Here is a 19,158-nt window from a genome sequence, read left to right on the forward strand (position 1 = left end):
TGTTTTGTATTAGGGCCTGCCTTATGGTCCTCTCTGGCCAGAGCTTCAGCTGCTAAACTCTGTCATTGGCAAAAATGGAAGAATAAATACTCTTGACAGAATTTAGATATACAACATCTGAACCAGGGAAAAATGGACTTAAGAAGGAGAATGGCTTTAAAGAAATGTTAACAATGGTCAAAACTATAATAGCTACAAGTTGAGGAAAATAATAGTGCAGAAGATCAGTGAGTCGGTGTTGCATTTGCATGTTGCAAGTAATTGGTTCCGACAGCAATCATTTCAGTGAAAGTGGAAGAAATCAGGAGCAGCTTGGCCATCACGTATAAAAAACAAAGTGAAGAGTTGAGACTTCCTGATGTTAGACTATATATATATATATAATTAAAAGTTCATAATAGCCAACTGTAGCCTCATTGCCAGAGTAGCAAGGTCAACACAGTGGGAACCCATGTGTTTCACATGGATTGGAGTAGGAAGAGGTGTGAGTCCTTGAGTGGTGCAAATGCATAAGTGCTTGGCTACTTGCGGAAAGGTTGGTGTTTGGAATTTACCCAGAGGTACCTCAGAAGAAAGGCTTGGCAATCTACTTGCGGAAAAAACAATCAGGCACTGAAACTCTGTGGAGCACAGTTCTACTCTGATATACACAGGGCCACCAAGAGTTAAAATCAACTCAATGATAACTGGTTTGGTTTGGAGGTAAGGAAGTTATCCGATAAGGAATGAGGAAACATTTCATTCAAGAAGAGAATTGAGGCCCCAGGTTGAGGGTCCATGGCCCAGGGCACGTCTACAGGGGAACATAAAAGTTTCTCCACAACCTGAGGACATGGAAACCGTTATAACGTTCCCTTCATACCCTACCCCAGTCTGAACCATGGCAACTAAATCCTATTGGAGGAAGGTAGATGCACTTACCCCTGAGAAGAACCATCATCATGACTGCCTTCAGCATCTGGGTAATCCGGTTCCCCCCAGAAGTTTGAAGATCTCTGACGGCCCTCAGCAACAGGATAGTCTGGTTCCCCCCAAACGTTTGGAGAGTTAGGCTGATTCCCAGCACCTGGATAATCAGGCTCATCTAGAGAGTGTGCATATGGATTGGTTCTGTGACGGTCATATTCCAGATTCCTTCTGGAACCCATAGGGTTGGGATTGGCTCTGGGTCCAGGATAGTCAGAGATGCTCTGGGCTCCAGGGTAGTCTGGTTCTTCCAAAGATCCAAAATAATCTGGATTTGTTCTGGGACCTGAATAGCCTCCATGACTTCTGGCACCTGTCACATCAGGAGTCCGTTGAGCTCCAAGGTTGCCTTGCTCTCTGAATGAGCCAGAGGAGCGGTATGAATGATCCCACGGTTCAGTGTCATCTGGACCTGTCTGAGATCTATGATAGTCTGGCTTTGCTCTCACATCAGCAGCATATGGATTTCTTGTGGTGCTGGGATAGTCGGGATTATGCTGAGATCCTGGATAATCTGCCTCTGATGGAGACCCAGCATAGTGGGTGTTGGTTCTGGAGTTTGCAGGGTACACGTTGTTCCTGGTGCCTGGATAGTCTCGATTGTTCTGAGGTCCTGGAAGATCCAGATAATCCCGAGTTTTCAAATATCCCTGCGAATGGTTTTGAGACCCTGGATACTGAGGGTAATCCGGATCTTCCTCATACCCGCTGTTAGTGTAGTAGGTAGACATACTGGCACAGATTGTTCACCCTGGAGAGTTAAAATACTCCTGCGCTTGTAGTTTACTCAGGAATCATTTTTACCTGAAAAACAGAAAGGAGGGGGAAAGTCAGGTTCGGTTCTTTTTGCCCTTCCAGTCTTTGCTATCTTCTTTCTTTGCCAGAGAGGAGCCAGCTTCCTTTGCAGCTAGGTGTGACCGTGAGAGTGGTCAATGGGATGTGAGCAGAATCACATTTAGGTTTAACTCTTAAAGGGAAAGGGTACACCATCCCTTTCTTAGCCTTCTGCGAAGTAGACCGTGGAAACGATGGTGCCGCACACACAAAGACAACACTCTAGGCAAAGCCAACAGCATGGAAGGGGGCTGGGTGAGCAGAGCCGTCATAGCCGCCCAGACTTTAATGTGCGAGAGAAATAAACTTGTATCTTGTTTAAGCCACACTCTTGGGTCTCTATACATACAGCTGGGCTTACCTACTGATCAATACATTCCCTCAGAGGAGAATTGGGAAGGGAGAGAGAGGTAATAAGCTAAAGGCTTAGGACAAAGACTACCTGAGCCCTTTGATTGCCCTTATGATCCCAGGGTTCCAAGCATAAATTAGTACTCGTGAGCAAAGGAAGAATAGTTTGTGGTACTGGAGGACTTGGGAAAGAATATAATTGCAACAACCCTTTTCCATCGGAAAGTACGATTTTGTGAGTCCCATGAAGCTCTTAATCTGTAAATGTGACACACTTTCAAATCAGAAGTCATAGGGTTTAATTTCAAATGTACGGAAGGGTGTTATTTTCACCCGCCCATTATCTCTTTCCCCTTCCTTTGACTTCCACGCCCTGCTTGTTCATCCCTTTCCCCAGACCCATAGTTTAGGTGACCCAAGAGAGACTGATTGCATTCTTGACCCCAAGGAGCGTCCCATGACCCAGGACTGACCAGTCCATGTCCGCCATCCTCCTGGCCTCTGATTTTGGTTCAAAAATGGACATGTGACCAAGTCATTCTGCCAAGACTAGACTTACTGGTAAAGAAGTGCTCTTATCTTTCCGTGATCACTAAGGGAATAGAATGGAGCAGGGGGTGTAGTATTAGTGGGAATGAGGACGGTAGTAAGGGAGAAAATGTGAAGGACTCAATAGGATTTGCTGACTGACCCGATAAGGGAACTGGTGAAAGGTAAGGAAAATATAGACCACCAGGACAGTCACAGTTGGAAGCCAGTCTGATTAGAAGAATAATGATGTTTTTGAAAGAAGGAAGTGGAACTGTTTGAAAGTTCAGCCAACTTTTACAAATCTATCTTTAATCTAAGGCCAAGGGTCAGATTTGTTGAGTAATAAGCAGTGCTAAAGGCATATTAACTCTTTCAAGACCGAATTATTTTTTCTTGAACCCACGGGTTTTCAGTAATGCAAATTAAAAATATTTTTTCTCCCTCCCCCACTCAAAAACCATTTTATTTGGAGCCAATACAGATACCATATCATTCCATAGTTCAACCCCATCAAGCAGTATTGTACAATTGCTACCATAATCCATTTCAAAACATTTTCTTCCTCCTTGAACTCCTTGATATCAATGCTCCTTTACTCCCCGCTCCCTTAATGTACCCCCCCCCCACCCTCCCAGGAACTCTTACTTTACTTGTCTCGACAGGGTCACCAATCCTGGGTTTCATATATCAGAAAACAGACAAATATATAACAAAAATTCTAGAGGCCTACCCTCAATGACAAAATACATCAGAGACTAACCCCAATGGAAACAAACAAACAAACAAACAAAAACAGCACAGAATATGTTGAAAACTGGCCAGAGCTAAGTATCAGTACAGGTCTAGAGGCCTGGCCCAAGCCAGGTCAATTGGAGTGCTGACTTTGAATGTCTCAAACTTGTGCTGAGTGAAGAATCCTATATTCTTTCTTTTTTTATTTTTGCTTCCAATCTAACAACTTCTACAAGTATAGTTCAGTGCCATTTGATAACACTCTTCGTGTTGTACAACCATTATTGGTATCCTTTTTCCAAATTATGCCCCCACCATTAACATAAACTCAATGCCCCCTAAGCACAACTCTTCCCCCTTCACAAAATTAAAAAAAATTTAAATTAAAATAAAAATTTTGAGGTAATATGGGTTCTGATACCATTAGTGGCTCTTGTCCCACGGTGCCTTTGGTACAAAGGATGGAGAGGCGCATTTCCTCAGATGCAGTTATTCAGGCCTCCACCAGGCGGCAGTATGCACTAACAGTGGGACGAGACCATCCCAGAAAATGTAGGTGGGTGCTCTTATGTTCCACAGATTATGAAAAAGTTAACTTCATGCCATTACTTACAGTTTTAGATGGTCATTTGCCAGCCAAATCCCATACTTCTTAGCATAATGATTTTCTTATGTATAAATGACAGAACATCTGGATTTGAGAAAACACAAGGCAGGTGTTGTCCCTGCCAGGATCCCTTTCTACCTTACAGGTAGCACTCACTTTCCTTTGCGCAACCACCTTTCTCTCATTCTGTGAACACCTGACCCAGTCAGTCACTTCCTCTTGCACACCGTTATTGTGTCAGGGTTCATAACCCACCCAGTAAGGGCCAAATGAAATTCAACCCTGGGAGTTTTTGTGATGATAATTGTTGGGAAAAGAGAAATGCTTTCTTTCTGTTGAACTTGAGTTGGAAAGTTATAAGATGGAAGGAGCCCGGTCACCAGTGGAGAAGAGTAATCGAAATGGGAAGGAGAGAGTCTAGAGAGAAATGGAAAGAGTGACCAACCACTGGGGACATTGTGTCAGCACCCTCATCCGGCTATACCTAAGGTAATCAATCACTGGATGCAAACTGAGTCATTACCTTCTCTTTTTACCTTCAACCCATTGCTTGCAAGGGGACAAGATTAACTCTGATCAACGCGCCACGTTTTGCAAACAGGAGCATCTACACAAACTGTCTATGAAGTGCAATGAGGACTCACTGCTATGCTTGATGGTAAATTGTGTTTCTTCTCCTCCTCCTTCTCATTCTCCTCCTCCTCCCTCTAATCATTTTGTTGGGGAGCTCTTTTAGTCCTTATAACAATCCGTCAATCAATTGTATCAAACACATTTGTACATATGTTGCCATCGTCATTTTCAAAACATTTTCTTTTTGCTTGAGCCCTTGGTATCAGCTCCTCTTTTTTCCCCTTCCCTCCTTCACCCTCCTACCCTCGTGAACTCCTGACAAATTATAAGCAAATTGTTTTTTCAACATGGGATTTTAACTTTTTGGTTTTTTGTATATTCTAAAATGAGATGTGAGCTCAAGTAGAACATTTTACAACCTCCCCCCAAGTCTAACAAATTAAAAGAAACCTATGAAATTCGTGAAATCAAAAAGTTACAACTACCCCAGCCCCAAAGGCAACAAGAACGTTCACAGTAGCTTTTCCTCCCTCATAAAAGCCCCACACTGGAAACCGCTCACATGATTTTAAACAGCAGAAAAATTAAGTACATTGTGGCCCATTCATAAGTGAAAGATTACACAGCAATGACAGAGACATCTTTTTGGGCACAAGCAGCAGCATGGATGAATCTTATGGATATAATGCTGCATGGAAGAGAGCAGGCACAGCAGTTTACATACTGTATAACATTTGTACAAAGCTCAAAACAGAGAAGCTAATCAGTGGCTCCAGTCCCCTCCGTTGTCATCAACTAATAGCAATGAAATGGGATGGAGTAGAACTGACCGATAGGGTCTCCAAGGCAGTAATCTCTCGTGAATCAGCCACCTCTTTCTCCCATGGGCAGCTGGTGGTTTCAAACCACCCACCTTTAGCTTAGCAGCCAACTGCTTAACCACAGAACCATCCCTCATTATAAATGCTAGAACTCAGAAAGACAGTTATCTGAGGTGGGGGGCATTGCATGATGACTGGGAAAGAACGCAAGGGAAACTCCTGGTGCTGGACATGCTCTGTATCTTGATTTGGGTGGTGGGGCCACAGAGGGGTATGTGTGTGTGTGTGTATGTGAACATTCATCACATTGCATGCTTTCTGAATTATGGCTGTTATTCTATTCTGACTCATGGCCACCCACATCTCTGTAAGCATATTAGTCATGTAAATGTTGGTGCTTAATTTCAGAAGTGCCTGGCCGGGGCAAACAGTTAATGTGCTTGCTGCTAACTGAAAGGCTGCTAACAGAGGCACCCGGAAGAAAGGCTTGGCAATGGATTTCCAAAGAATTGGACAAAGGAGAGCACAGTTCTACTCTGACACACGTGGGGTCTCCGTGAGTTGGAAATCGGAAGGAAATTTTAAAAGAAGATGGAAAAGAACTAAGCAAGAAGCACAGGCACAAACCCTCTCGGTCCCCACAGGACTATTGTGGGGGAGGAAAGTAAGGGTTCTGGTTCACAAGCATTTCTGATTTCCTTATTTACAAATGGCAGGAAATCGGCATTGATGAAAGCAAAACTTAGTTGTGGACAGGAGGTATTACCTAAATTGCATCACCCGTATTTACGAAGCTGTAAAATGGGAATTCCAGAGCGCTTCCTTGTGCTCAGGCAGAACTTTGTGTGTGCATCAAGAGACAGTTGTGCAAACAGAACCAGGGCATACTGCATGGTGTAAGCCCAGGAAAGGTGGGCATTGGGGTTATAGCCTCTCACCCTATTTATTTAACCTGTATATTGAATTATATGAAGAATATGGATTATATTTAATCTGGAAACTGGATTATAGGATGAATGTGACATCAGGATTGGAGAAAGACCTGTTAACAACCTGCAGGATGCAGATGATACAACCTTGCTTGCTGAAAATGAGGAGGACTTGAGGCACTTACTGATGATCAATGACTGTGGCCTTCAATACGGATTACAACTCAACGTAAAGAAAACCAGACTCCTCACAACTGAACCAAAGGGTAACTTCATAATAAATGGAGAAAAGTTTGAAGTTGTCAAGGATCCTGTCTTGCTCCGATCCACTTTGGTGCTCATTGAAACAGCCGTCGTCAAATGACACATTGCGTTGGGTAAATCTGCTGCACAAGACCCCTTTGAAATGTTGAAAAGCAAGGATGTTACTAAAGTGTGCCTGACCGGAGCCATGGTATTTTCAATCTCCTCCTCATATGCATTGGGTAAGGAAGACTAATAAATTGATGCATTTGAATTACGGTGCTGGAGAAGAGTATCAAAAGTACCAAGAGCTGCCAAAGGAACAAACAGACCTGTCTTGGAAACAGTACAGCCGGAAGGCTCCTTACAAGCAAGGGTGGCTGTGGAATATAAAAAGATGTTTCCCCAGCTTTGTTTTCCCCAAAGATATGCCAAGCATTAGAGGCTGTTTGCCAGCACACGGTGGGAGGTCAGAATCTTAGAGACATCCTCCATGAAGGCATTCAGCCATCAGACTACTGTCTGGTCCCACCACAGGAGTGGCTCACTCCCTGCTGTTAAGGACAATGGGTTACTTCCTCTGAAAGCTTAGGCTAGATCAAGTCTCCAGCTCAAGGGCTATCAAGGTTAGGCCACCATCATAAATCTAGGATTCACCCATCTTGTCACATGTAGACCTTTAATCCCTCCTCTTCCTATAGCCTGTAAACCCCTAGATTATCGCCCTCCCATTACTGTAATACCTATAGTACAACCCCTTCCTGTGACGTATATCTTTACCTGTAATTAGGCGGCTTGCCCCCAAAGATATATAAGCCTTGGTTAGTAATAAACCGCACTCGCTCACTCCTGCAATTCCCACCTTCCACGTCCTCAGGTGGACCACCAAGCGGGGCTGAGGTGCACATGCTACCATGAAATGTGTCTGACTCCTTTCTTTCATTCTCTCTTCTATCTTTTTTCTTCTCTATGACTTTACTATACTCTTTACTTATTATCGCTATAATTGCGCCCACCAGGCCTTGTGATGATTTGCTAGGGACTGGCTCCCCTGACAGATGGCGAGACTTTGTCTCACGTACTTTGAACATGTTATTGGGAGTGACCAGTCCTGAGAGATGGGCAATTGTGGTTGGTAAAGTGGAGGGTAGCCACACAGAGGAAGGCCCTCCATGAGATGGATGGATGGCAGTGGCGACAGCAATGGGCTTGAACAGAACAGCTGTGAGGATGGAGCAGCACTGGTCCGTGTTTTGCTCTGTGGCACATAGGACGGCTAAAAGTCAAAACCAACGGGATGGCACTTAACAACAACAACAATGAAAGTGGTAGCACCCTTGGCATTGGATAGAACAGGTTGTGGGTGCAAATTGCTGGCTACAGAGATTTGGCAAGTGACTTACCTTCTCTGAGTCTGTTTGCTCATCCAAGGCATGCTGGTAACAATATCTTACAGTGCCCCTGCAAGGAGTGGGTAGACCAGTGGTTCTCAACCTTCCTAATGCCGCGATCCTTTAATACAGTTCATGTTGGGGTGACCCCTCCAACCATAAAACTATTTTCATTGCTACTTCATCACTGTCATTTTGCTACTGTGATGAATCAGGTGACCCCTGTGAAAGGGTCCTTCCATCCCCAAAGGGGTCGTGACCCACAGGTTGAGAACCAAGGGGCTAGCATGTGCTACATAAAGCAGCGAGCCCCAACGGAGCACTCACCAAATGGAGGCGATGATGACCCTTTTTAAGCTACGTGTCATGTAAGCCCTACCGTCTTCCAAAAGAGACATGAGTTGGTGAACAATAACTGCCATGCACTCGGCCAGAACGTGATCAGAGAAACAGAGCATGCTTTATAATCAATCCCTTGTGGATATTAGCCACCCCTGGGTCGGCCCCACCTCGTGGCAACTGCAAGTTCAACAAAAAGAAATGGCCCTGTCCCGCTCCATCCCCGTGTTGCATTGTAGACCCACAGGGTGTCCACTGGCTAACATTTGGAAGTAGATGACCTCATCCTAGTAATTCTTCTTAGTCTGTGTTCAGCCTCGCAGCAACACGTCAGTCTCTATTGACAGATGGAGGTGGGCTGCCTGTGAGCCGCATTGGCTGGGAATTGAACCTGGTCTCCCAGGTGGAAGGTAAGAATTCTGCCACTGAACCACCAGATAGAGGGCGAGGCCATTCTGGGAAGTTTCTCAGTTAACACAGTAACTGTAAGCGAGAACTAATTGTCGCCGTGCGCTTGTTAGCCAAGACTCCACAGGCAACATGACAGGTACTCCGAGGCTCACTATTTGTGAAAAAGAGGAAGTCTGCCAATTTTTAAGAGGGCCCGTCTTCTTCCCAGGAAGGAAGAGAAGTGGTCAGCAGAGCAGCAGGTGATGCAGAGAGCTGGGCAGTCCTAATTACTGCAGGGCCCGCCGCAGACTGAGGTCCCCTCCAGGTCCCTGAGCAGATGTGCCTTCTCTGTAGGCAGCTCATCCTGCAGCAATTCCTGGCCAGGGGGCTGTGAGCATAGGGCCTCGTGTCACCTGTAAGCCCAAACCCGCCAGCTTCCCTTCAGGGCCACAGTAGCCAGTGGCATTGCAGACAGAGACCTCCCACCAGCCTGGGTTCCCTAAATGGAGCGCAACCCACCCCCACCTCCACCAACCCATAGCCGCTTTTAAGAGCAAGAAACAAACGTGTCAGTCGGGTGTGCTCAATATCTCGTGAGGGTCGATCTCAAGGCATTTAAAAAAATAGACGTAAGCCATCATCAATCCAGTCACTTAATTGATATACAGCGCAGCCAATCAGATACAATCTTAGGTGTCAAACGCTTGTGCAAACAACTGTGCTAAGTGCAGCAAAACTGACCAGCTAAGTTATCACCCATTTTTAGACCTTGGTTTTTTCTCTTAAATGCACGAAAGGGTATTAAAATGAGTGGGGGAGCTGGACCAGTAAGAAGACAAAAATGTATCGCTTTCATACGGAATGGGAGATTTTGACACTACAAGCCTACATTCAGCTCAAGTCCAGAGAGCATGAACAGTTCTGGAACTTACTCGCAAAGGGAAAGTACCCAAACACGAGAAAATGTGCTACCTCCTTGACTGCATGATTCGGCTCTACTTATTTATGTGAGTCAGCCTTTTCCCACATAAAGATCATTGAGTCCAAGTACCGTTCCACCATGACTGATGATCATTTGGAAGTGTGCTTGAGGCTGCTGTCAGCAGCTACTGTGCGGACTATGCATCCCTGGCTCATTCCATTCAGTGCTAGCCATCAGAGTAAACTCAGGTCATGACAAAAAATGTACATAGTTAATTGTGTTGTGTTGTACAATATGGACTCATGTAGTTATGCAAGGTAGATAAACATACATTGTACATATAAAGAATTCTCAATGCATTTATGAATAAATGTAATAAATAAAAATAAATAAATATATGTTTTGCATTTTTGTAGTTGGTAGATCATTTTGACTTGATCATTTTAGAAGTAGTTCAAATGCTCAAGAAGTGTGAGCACCCCTTATGTAAGCGTCCAACCAGTGGCCCGTTGAGGATGACTGCTGGTGTGCCAAAGCTAAAGACCATTTTGGTCTATTTGGAAACTTTTGCCAATTCAGAGATATGTGAGGGCCGCCTTCAGAAAGTTTGTGGCAAAATGGAATTAGGAGAGCCCAGATTTTTCTAAAGCCTTTTTGAAGCCCCCTTGTACGTGTGTGTGAATGCACACATATCTACATCCATATATTTATATTTATATCACTATAGAACTTTAGGTCTATATAGAGTCCCTGAGTATTACTAACAATTAATGCACTCAGCCGCTTACCAAAATGTTCAGAGTTCAAGTCTACCCAGAGGCCCCTCAGAGAAAGGCCTGACTGTCTTCTTCAGAGGACCCCCTCCTGAGGATCCCACGGGGCACAGTGATGGTGCCAGGAGGCCACACCGTACCTGAGATGCTCAGGGACTCTGCTTTTTCTTCCGTACCTTAGCAATGGCAGCAGTCATTTTTTACTCATTTCCCCCAAATTAGAAAAAAGCTAAATAGAAAACAGTTTAACTCCCCTCCTCCCCCCTCTATTCATTTGCAACAGTGTTGTGGTCATGAGTTTTTGAAAACCACCTCCACCCCCCACACCCTGTTTGCCTACCTCCCCTTTATTTTTGAGTGGTGTGGTCTCTCCCTCCTCCCACACTTCTTCCCCCTCAGAGCCGTGGATGGGCAGGTCTGTCTCTGCCTTGGCATCACTGAGTTTACCCCCTGCATTGGTCTGAGAGCCACTGAAATGTGAGACACGTCCCCCTGCACAGGGCTTGCCCCCATTGTCTGGATTAGTGAACGAATGCTGGCAGGTTGGAGGCTTACTCAGGAGTCAAAACCCACGTTCTTGGTACCCCATTGAAGTCACTCGTGTGTGGGACTGACTGTGAGGTTGGCTTCGTGTGGTCCTGTGCTCGGGCTGCCTGGCTTAGCAGTTCCTTTGCACTCGCTCACCAAGTCGTTTTCAAATGCTCACCTTAAATCAACATACAAGGTAGAATTGGGGTCATGATAATGGGGGCGGGGGGAGCATTAAAGAACTAGAGGAAAGTTGTGTGTTTCATCAGTGCTTTACTGCATCCTGACTGGCTCTTCTCTTCCTTGTGACCCTTCTCTAAGGGGATGTCCAATTGTCTACAGATGGGCTTTGGGTCTCTACACCACTCTTCCCCTCATTCACAGTGATATGATGTTTTGTTCTGGGTCTCATGGTCACACAGGCTGGTGTGCTACTTCCATGTTGGATTAGTTGCTTCTCAGACAAATGGCCACTTGTTTATCTTCAATCCTTTCAGACCCCAGACTCTATATCTTTTGATAGCCAGGCACCATCAGCTTTCTTCACCACATTTGCTTATGCATCCATTTTGTCTTCAGAGATTGTGTTGGGAAGGTGAGCATCATGGAATGCCGGGTTATTAGAACAAAGTGTTCTTGCATTGAGGGAGTACTTGAGGAGAGGCCCAATGTCTGTCTGCTACCTTAATACTTAACCTATAAATATATGTACAGATCTATTTCCCTATCATTATATTTGCAGAGCTCTGGGCTCCTTTGATAGTCTGAAGATGCCTGCAGACCCCTCTCAGAAAAGTGCTTTGAAATGCAGAAAATGCCGGTGGAAATACGGTCACCAAATTAAGAGAAAAAAAACACACACACGCACCTTTGTGAAAGAGTAACATATGAACATCTTCACTGGCACGTTAAATCACAAGTTCTAATAGCAAGTCTTACAAAGACGTTACCTTGAGGACAAAGGTTCACCTGACCCAAGCCAGGGTATTTCCAACCACCTCATGTGTATGTGAAAGATGGGCAACACTTAAGGAAGACCACAGAATGGAAGCATTTGAATTACGGTGTTGATGAAGAGTATCGAGTATTTCATAGACAACTAGAATAGTGGTTCTCAATCTTCCTAATGCCTTGACCCGTTAATACAGTTCCTCATGTTGTGGTGACCCCCAAAACCAGAAAATTATTTTCGTTGCTACTTCATAACTGCAATTTTGCTAATCTTATGAATTGGGCATCCCCTGTGAAAGGGGTCGCGACCCACAGGTTGAGAACCACTGCTCTAGATGTACAATAGATGGCCATGTTGCTGCTTGGAAATAAGTAGGTTGTTCAATGATATAGACTGCACATGAATAAGACATAAGAGCCAGAGTACAGTTATTGAAAGCCATTGACTAGATGCACCTTCATGCAATGGTGTCCATCATGTATTTGAAAACCAGCAAGCTGCCAGAGAAGGAACGGGGAGGGATTCCATTTTTGTAACCCACACGAACAAACTATTCTTTCAAACAGTCGCACCGGTGACAGATCTGCAGAAATAGGGGAAAGCATTGCTGTAGCCATTGCTGCTGTCGTCAGTCCTTCCTCCAGCCGTGTGTTGCAGAACAGAACTGCAGCACGGGGTCTTCTTGGCGATGAGCTGTAAAGGAGCAGGTTGGTGGGCCTTTCGTCAACAGTGCCGTGGGCTGCCAGCTGAGTACAGTAATTAAATTATGAGTGGAGATGTAGATAAAACTTTATATACTTACCGTGCTTGAATTTATATACAGATCATATATTATTGTGGGCCAAGCAATCTCATGATGGGAGACTCCAATGCTCTCATTCCATAAATGAGGAGATTAAAATTTAGGAGGATTCCGTTGTTGTCAGGGGCCGTCAAATTGGCTCTGACCCATAGCGACCCTGTGCACAACAGAATGAAATGCTGCCCCGTTCTTCACCATCGTCACGACTGTTCCTAGGAGGAGCCTATTGTTGCAGCTCCTGTGTCAGTCCATATTGCTGAGGGCTTTCCTCCTTTTCCCTGCCTCTCTACGTTACCTAACACGATGTCCTTCTTTAGGGACTGGTCTCTCTGACAACATGCCCAAAGTGTGTGAGATGAAGTCTTGCTATCTTTGCTTGTGAGGAGCACTCAGGCCATGCTTCTTCCCAGATCGATTTGGGTGTCCTTTTGGCAATACCTTTTGGCATTTTCAATATTCTTCTCCGACACTACAATTCAGGTCCATCGATTCTTCCTTCCTCGGTCTTCCTTATTCAATGTCCCACTTTCCCGTGCATATGAGGCAACTGAAAATACCATAGCTTGCGTCAGGTACACCTTAGTTCTCAAAGTAACATCCCTGCTTTTCAGTACTTCAAAGAGGTCCTGTGCACCAGGTTTACCTGGTATTTGATCTCCTGATTGTTGCTTTCATGAGCACTACTTGTGGATCCAAGCAAGACAAAATTCTTGACAACTTCAATCTTTTTTTCCATTTTTCATGATCTTTCCTATTGGTCCAGTTGTGAGGATTTTGGTTTTCTTGACATTAAATTCTAATTCATACTGGAGGCTGAAATCCTTGATCTCCATCAGAAAGTTCTTCAAATCCTCCTTATTTTCAGCAAGCAAGATTGTGTCAGCCACAATGGATGGATGTACAGATTGTGATAACAGTTGTGTGAACCCCCAATAAAGTTTAAAATAAAAAAAGAAAATACATAATGATTTCCTTTATGGACTAATACATAAGACCTCATTCTAGCAAAAACAATAACATAGTGAAGATTTTTTAAAAAGATGATGTCATCTTGTGTCAGATTAGAACTACCAACCTTTTGGCTAGCAACCTAACACTTAACTCACCATGCCAGCAGACCTCCTAACAGGACATTCTACAATCATCAAACTGCATACTCACACATCACACCACAGTTGCTCTTGCCGTTTGCGGCTGTAGAGTCCATTTTGGCTCATGGTGACCCCAAGTGGCAGAGTAGAACTGCTCTGTGGGGTTATCTTTATGGGAGCTGCAGTATTGGGCAGTTAACTACAAGGTCAATGGTTCAAACCCCGCAACCACTCCTCGGGAGAAAGATGAGGCTGTCTGCTCCTGTAGAAATCTACAGTCCCTGAACTATTGTAGAATGGACTCAATGGCAGTGGGCTCTGTTTGGGGGATTTTTACAGGACCACATCTCCAAGCCTTTCTCCCACAGAGCTGCTGGGTAGGTCACACGGGAGGTGTTCACGACGGTGTTGAGTCTTCTCTCGGGCACCTGCTCTTAGAGGAAGAGCTCCAGCCCGGTGGGTCGTGGCCCCGGGCCAGCCAATGCTCAGAAGGATCACATCTCTTCATTGATGTTTGTTTTGTTTGCCTGCTTCCTTGTCCACTCTGGGCTCGTCATGTTAGCCTAGCGATTACTCTGTCATCGCCAACGCCATTACAAATAACTGTGTTGCAACTCCTTGCTCTGTGGAGTCTAATGTTTAAGGGAAATAATAGAGGTTGGTGCAAAGAGTTTCTTAAAAACCTCCCTTGGCAAAGCTCTTCCTGGAGTTGCACGTTCATTTGCATAGGACCCACGGGGGTTTTTACAGACGTGTTTGGGCACACTCATAGCTGCACTGTGAGCCCCTCTGACAGGAAAGTCGGCTTCTGTAAGAAGCAGTGCCGCAGCTCTGCAGAGGAGCGGAAAAGACCAGTCTCACAAAGGGTCCCGTGCTCTCCTTTTGAGGCCGTTTACCTTCACCCCGCAACCTACTGAATTTCCAAGACACTTCTTAATTCCTCCGGAAGCGTGATGGTGCTGTCTGCGAGCACAGGCGAGATAAGAAGGTTAGCTGGTGAAACAACTGAGACGTCAGAGGCTGGAAAATGAAAATAAATTTTCATCTCATGAAGGGCAGCCCTGAGACATGACAAAAGTGCACGAAGAAAATGGTGTAAAAACCATAAACAAGAACCAACCCCAGTGCTATTCAGTCAATTCTGACTCACAGCCACCCGACAGGGCGGAGTAGATCGACCCCGTGGGGTAAATCTTCACAGGAGCGGGAACTCTCAACTTTCTCCCTCGGAGTGGTTGGTGTGTTTGAACTGCTGACCTTGTGGTTAGCAGCCCAACAAGGAACTCCCTTTGCCACCAGGGCTCCTATGACCAAAGTAGCAAATATTTCTTAACCTTTATCGCACAAAGTTAAGATGAGTTCTGGCTTGTAGAATAAGCATTGGGAAACGTGGGCTGACAGAGCTGGCAAACATCAGCAAGGAATCTCCTTCAGTGAGATTTAAGGAAACGCTTCTATGGGAAGAGTCCGTGATTGTCATGGATGAGCCAAAGCGCCTGGAGTCACACTATGGTCACAGAGCTGCTGCCTCTTGTACCATAGCCTTTCCTCAGTAGGAAGTCCTGGATTGTCCTTTTCCAGGACGCTTGTCCTTGCTACCATCCCAACCCCTCGCCACGCCCCTGACACTTTGTAACAGGGATTTTTATACCTAAGATGCTCCCCAAGGTAGGTGAAGGCCACTAGTCTTTGACACAAAGCCCGCTGATGCAACACAATGATAATACATCGATTTGCCTTTGGGTGCCAACATCCTGGATGCCTAGGTGCCAAAGCTGTTTGAAGTGCAGGTGTGTGCAGTTGCCATAAAGGCTGTCTGAGAGGAAGTTAGGTGAAAAGCATGCATCTACAGCGGCAGTTCTCCACCAGGAGTGAGTCTGTCCCTGAAAGCACACTTGACACTGTCTGGAGCCCTGGTGGCATTGTGGCTACGCATTGGGCTGCAAACCACAAAATTAGCCGTTCAAAACCACCAGCAAATTTGTTCAAGTCCTAACTCCCAGTGCCTGTGACCGTGAAATAGTATCTTTGCAGATGTAAATGAGTTACTTGAAATGCGGTCACGTTGGAATAGAGAGGGCCCTGATCCAATAGGACTGATACCTTTATACAAAGAGATGCAGACTCAGAGAAACACAGGGAAGATGGGCCACAAGAAGAGAAGGCACAAACTGGTGTGATGCTGCCGTTAGCCAAGGAGCACCCAGGGCTGCCAGAATCTGAATGAAGTTAGGAAGGATCTTACTCTTAAGTCCCCAGACAGCAAAAGGACTTGCTGACACCCCGAATTTGGACTTCTGATCTCCTGAGCCAAGAGAAAAACATTTCTGTTGTTTAAACTAACCAACTGGTGACCCTTCCTGATGGCATCCCTGGGCAACCCATGAAGCACTCAGAGCTCTGTGGCCTGGGAGCCTCTGGGGCCCAGGACAAATGAGATGCTTGGCAACCCTGGGTCAAGTCCCATGTCCAGAAGTTTCCATTTGGTATCTCACTTAGAGAGCACACGGTAACAGAAATCCCACCAGTGGGAGGCTTTAACCAACAGAAATGTCTTTTCTCAAAGTTCACATTTAGCCTGTCCATTTCTCTCTGTGAGAAGGTCCCTGATTGTCAGCTTCTATTCCTTACTTCTTTGAAAAGCACCTATTTTCCCTTGTCTGTTTGCTCCTTTTTATATTTGTAAGAGTTTGACTCAAGACACACACACCCCACGAATCCTGCCACGTGCCTATAACAAAGGCAGCGCATTCACAAATGGGATTACAGCCTCAGGTGTTGAGGAGGCATTTACAACGCGTATTCGGAGGACACATGGCTCAATCTATCACAAGTAGGTCTAAGGTGGGACCTGGGAATTTGTATTTGTATGCAGTTTCCCAGGAGATTCAGTAACTGTGGCAGTGACAGTGGTGGAAATGCAAGAGGGAAAGAGGGACTGGCCCTCAGGCCCCTTTCGCTTGGCTGGACTACCCTGGCCAGTCTCTGAAGAATGAGGACCCCTCTCTCTGCGAGAGCCAGAGACAGGATGCACTTCATTGGCTGAGACCTTCAAGAGGAGCAGGCATCTGTCCTGCCCATCAAGGAGAGACCCAGGGAGCTGCTCAGCTCAGTGCCAGGAAGGCTCCAAGCTCAGAGCAGGCAGGTCAGGAGAGCCAGGGTGCGCTGTGAAACCATTAGTAAAGTGTTTAGTGAATGGACGTCCAAGAGGATAAGCAGACTGCTTGCATCCTGATCCCTCCTGCCAGGGTGCTCTGAAGGAGAAAGACGGTAGCTTCCCTTCAACCCTTTCGCCCGGCCATTTAGGAGCCAACTCTGTTGGGGAAGCAATCCGACTTCCCAGAAAGGGCAATGGATGCCTGCTTTATTGCACCCAGTTCTCCGCTCAGGGAAAACCATTTCTCCAACATCATGGACGCCTTGAGGAAAACCAAAGACATGAAAGAGGCGGATCGAGAAACAAAACCCAGGACTCTGAGAGAAAGAAGGAATTTGGGGAAAGAATGGGAGAACTTTGAAGTTACTATCTTCCGAGGGTTATAAGAGCGTGCTGCAGCCCTACAAACAAAACAAAACCGAATCACAGGCAAGAAGCACCACACTTAAAACTGGGACTCCAGTTTAAAGTCAACTCCAGGATAACATTGAGAAAATCGCCCAGAATAGAGAGTGGAAAACTCAAGAAATGAAAAACGATGTGAGGGAAATAAAGACACACAGAAAATCGGCCCAAGCAGTGCCATGGCTGTAAAACAGAAGCTCCCCTACAAAAAAGGGGATGGGTGGAATTCTTCAGAGAGCATCATCAAAAACCGCAAACCAACAAACGCAGAGACGGAGCATGACACGAGCCTTCAGGCAGAATGGCTTTGAAATGTGCCTTAAAATGTAGGGCCAGGCCATAGATGAGGGTAAGTCAAAAACTATTGCTCCAAAATCACAGATAGTTTTATTGAACACAAATATTATAAGCAAAAATGGGAAACCATTGTTTCTGGACATCACCTCCGTCTAGGTGTACACCCTCCTGAAGGCGGTGTCCCCATCTCTAATCTTTCTCTGAAGAATTCTGCGCTCTTGAACTTGTATCACGTCGAGATGGCAGTTTGGATATCCTCCAGGGACTCCCGTTGTGCTCCTTTGAAATGGTTTCTGAGTCTGATGGACAAAAAAGAAGCCTGACCTGGCAGGATCGGACTTCTGTCCACAAAAAAGTACAGGCAAATAGAAACACCCAAGTGAGTAATCCCCCAAATCCTGAATAAGAAAGGCGTTATTCAGATCTGAACAAACTAAGCTCTGATCCAACCATATTGGGTCCCCGAGCTGAGAACCCGTTTCCTTCCATGACTCACGTCCAGTGGCACTGGCTGTGGGGTCGAGCTCACCAAACCACCATAACCCTGTAGACACGTCTATTGGATTTCGATGTTTATCATCTACCAGCAGGAAGTGCACACGGGTGGCCATGAGTCAGAACCGTCTCCTTGGCAATGAAAAACAACAGCACACAAAGCAGCTCTGCAAGTACTGTGTACAGAACCCAGTAGGCATTAGAAACCACAGTATGTACAAGTTGGTTGTCTGCGTTCTCTACAGCGGCTATAACAAATACCACCAGTGGACGACTTTAATAGACAGAAACTTATTCTTTCACAGCTTAGGAGGCTAAACCCCAAACCAACCAAACCCACGAACAATCGATTCTGACTGATAGTCACCCTATATACGATTCCCAAAGCTTTGTAAAGATACCCTCATCTTTCCTCCAACGAGCAGCTGGTGGGTTTGAACTGAAGACCTTAAGGTTAGCAGTCCAACATTTACCTGACAATACCACCAGGACTCTCAGCAGTTTGAATTCAGACCGCCCACTCTAGTGAAAGACCCTCTCTGTGTGTGTCAGCTCTGGGGAAGGTCCTTGTGTCCTTTCTTATCTGTGAGTGAGACATTTTTCGGAACTTTCCATATGTCTTGGCATTTGGGGCCTAGGAGCTTCTCAGTTCAGGGGCTTGGAGTTCAAAGGCAATGCTCTGCTCCTGGCTCCTGTTTATGGGTGAATGAGGTCCCTCCCTCTGCTTGATTCCCTGTCCCTTAACCTCCAGCAAGATATCCGTGCTCTTTGAATTTGAGGAGGACTTGATCCAAGTTTGCAGCCTTCAGTGTGGATTACCACTCAATAAAAAGAAAACCAAAAGTCTCACAATGAGACCAGTAGGTAACATCATGATAAATGGAGAAAAGATTGAAGTTGTCAAGGACTTCATCTTCCTTGGATCCATAATCAAAGCTCATGGAAGCAGCAGTCAAGAGATCAAATAACGCATTGTGTCGGGCAAATCCTCCGCTGCCAGAATGTCACTTTGAAGGTTAAGCCGTGCGT

At 45.5% G+C, this 19,158-nt stretch overlaps 1 protein-coding gene across 1 annotated transcript in view; it reads right to left on the reverse strand.

Moving 5' to 3' along the window:
- Positions 1-1,697, reverse strand: part of TMC5 (transmembrane channel like 5) — a 59,321-nt gene extending 57,624 nt beyond the window's left edge. The window contains exon 1 of the mRNA XM_004706088.2: positions 922-1,697. Within this exon, the coding sequence (XP_004706145.1) occupies positions 922-1,697 (776 nt within the window). The remainder of the gene's footprint in view (positions 1-921) is intronic.
- Positions 1,698-19,158: the final 17,461 nt, after the last annotated feature.

The sequence above is a fragment of the Echinops telfairi genome, unplaced genomic scaffold (assembly GCF_000313985.2).
Source record: "Echinops telfairi isolate 266 unplaced genomic scaffold, ASM31398v2 ScPeMD7_5;HRSCAF=22, whole genome shotgun sequence".
NCBI classification, from domain to species: domain Eukaryota; kingdom Metazoa; phylum Chordata; class Mammalia; order Afrosoricida; family Tenrecidae; genus Echinops; species Echinops telfairi.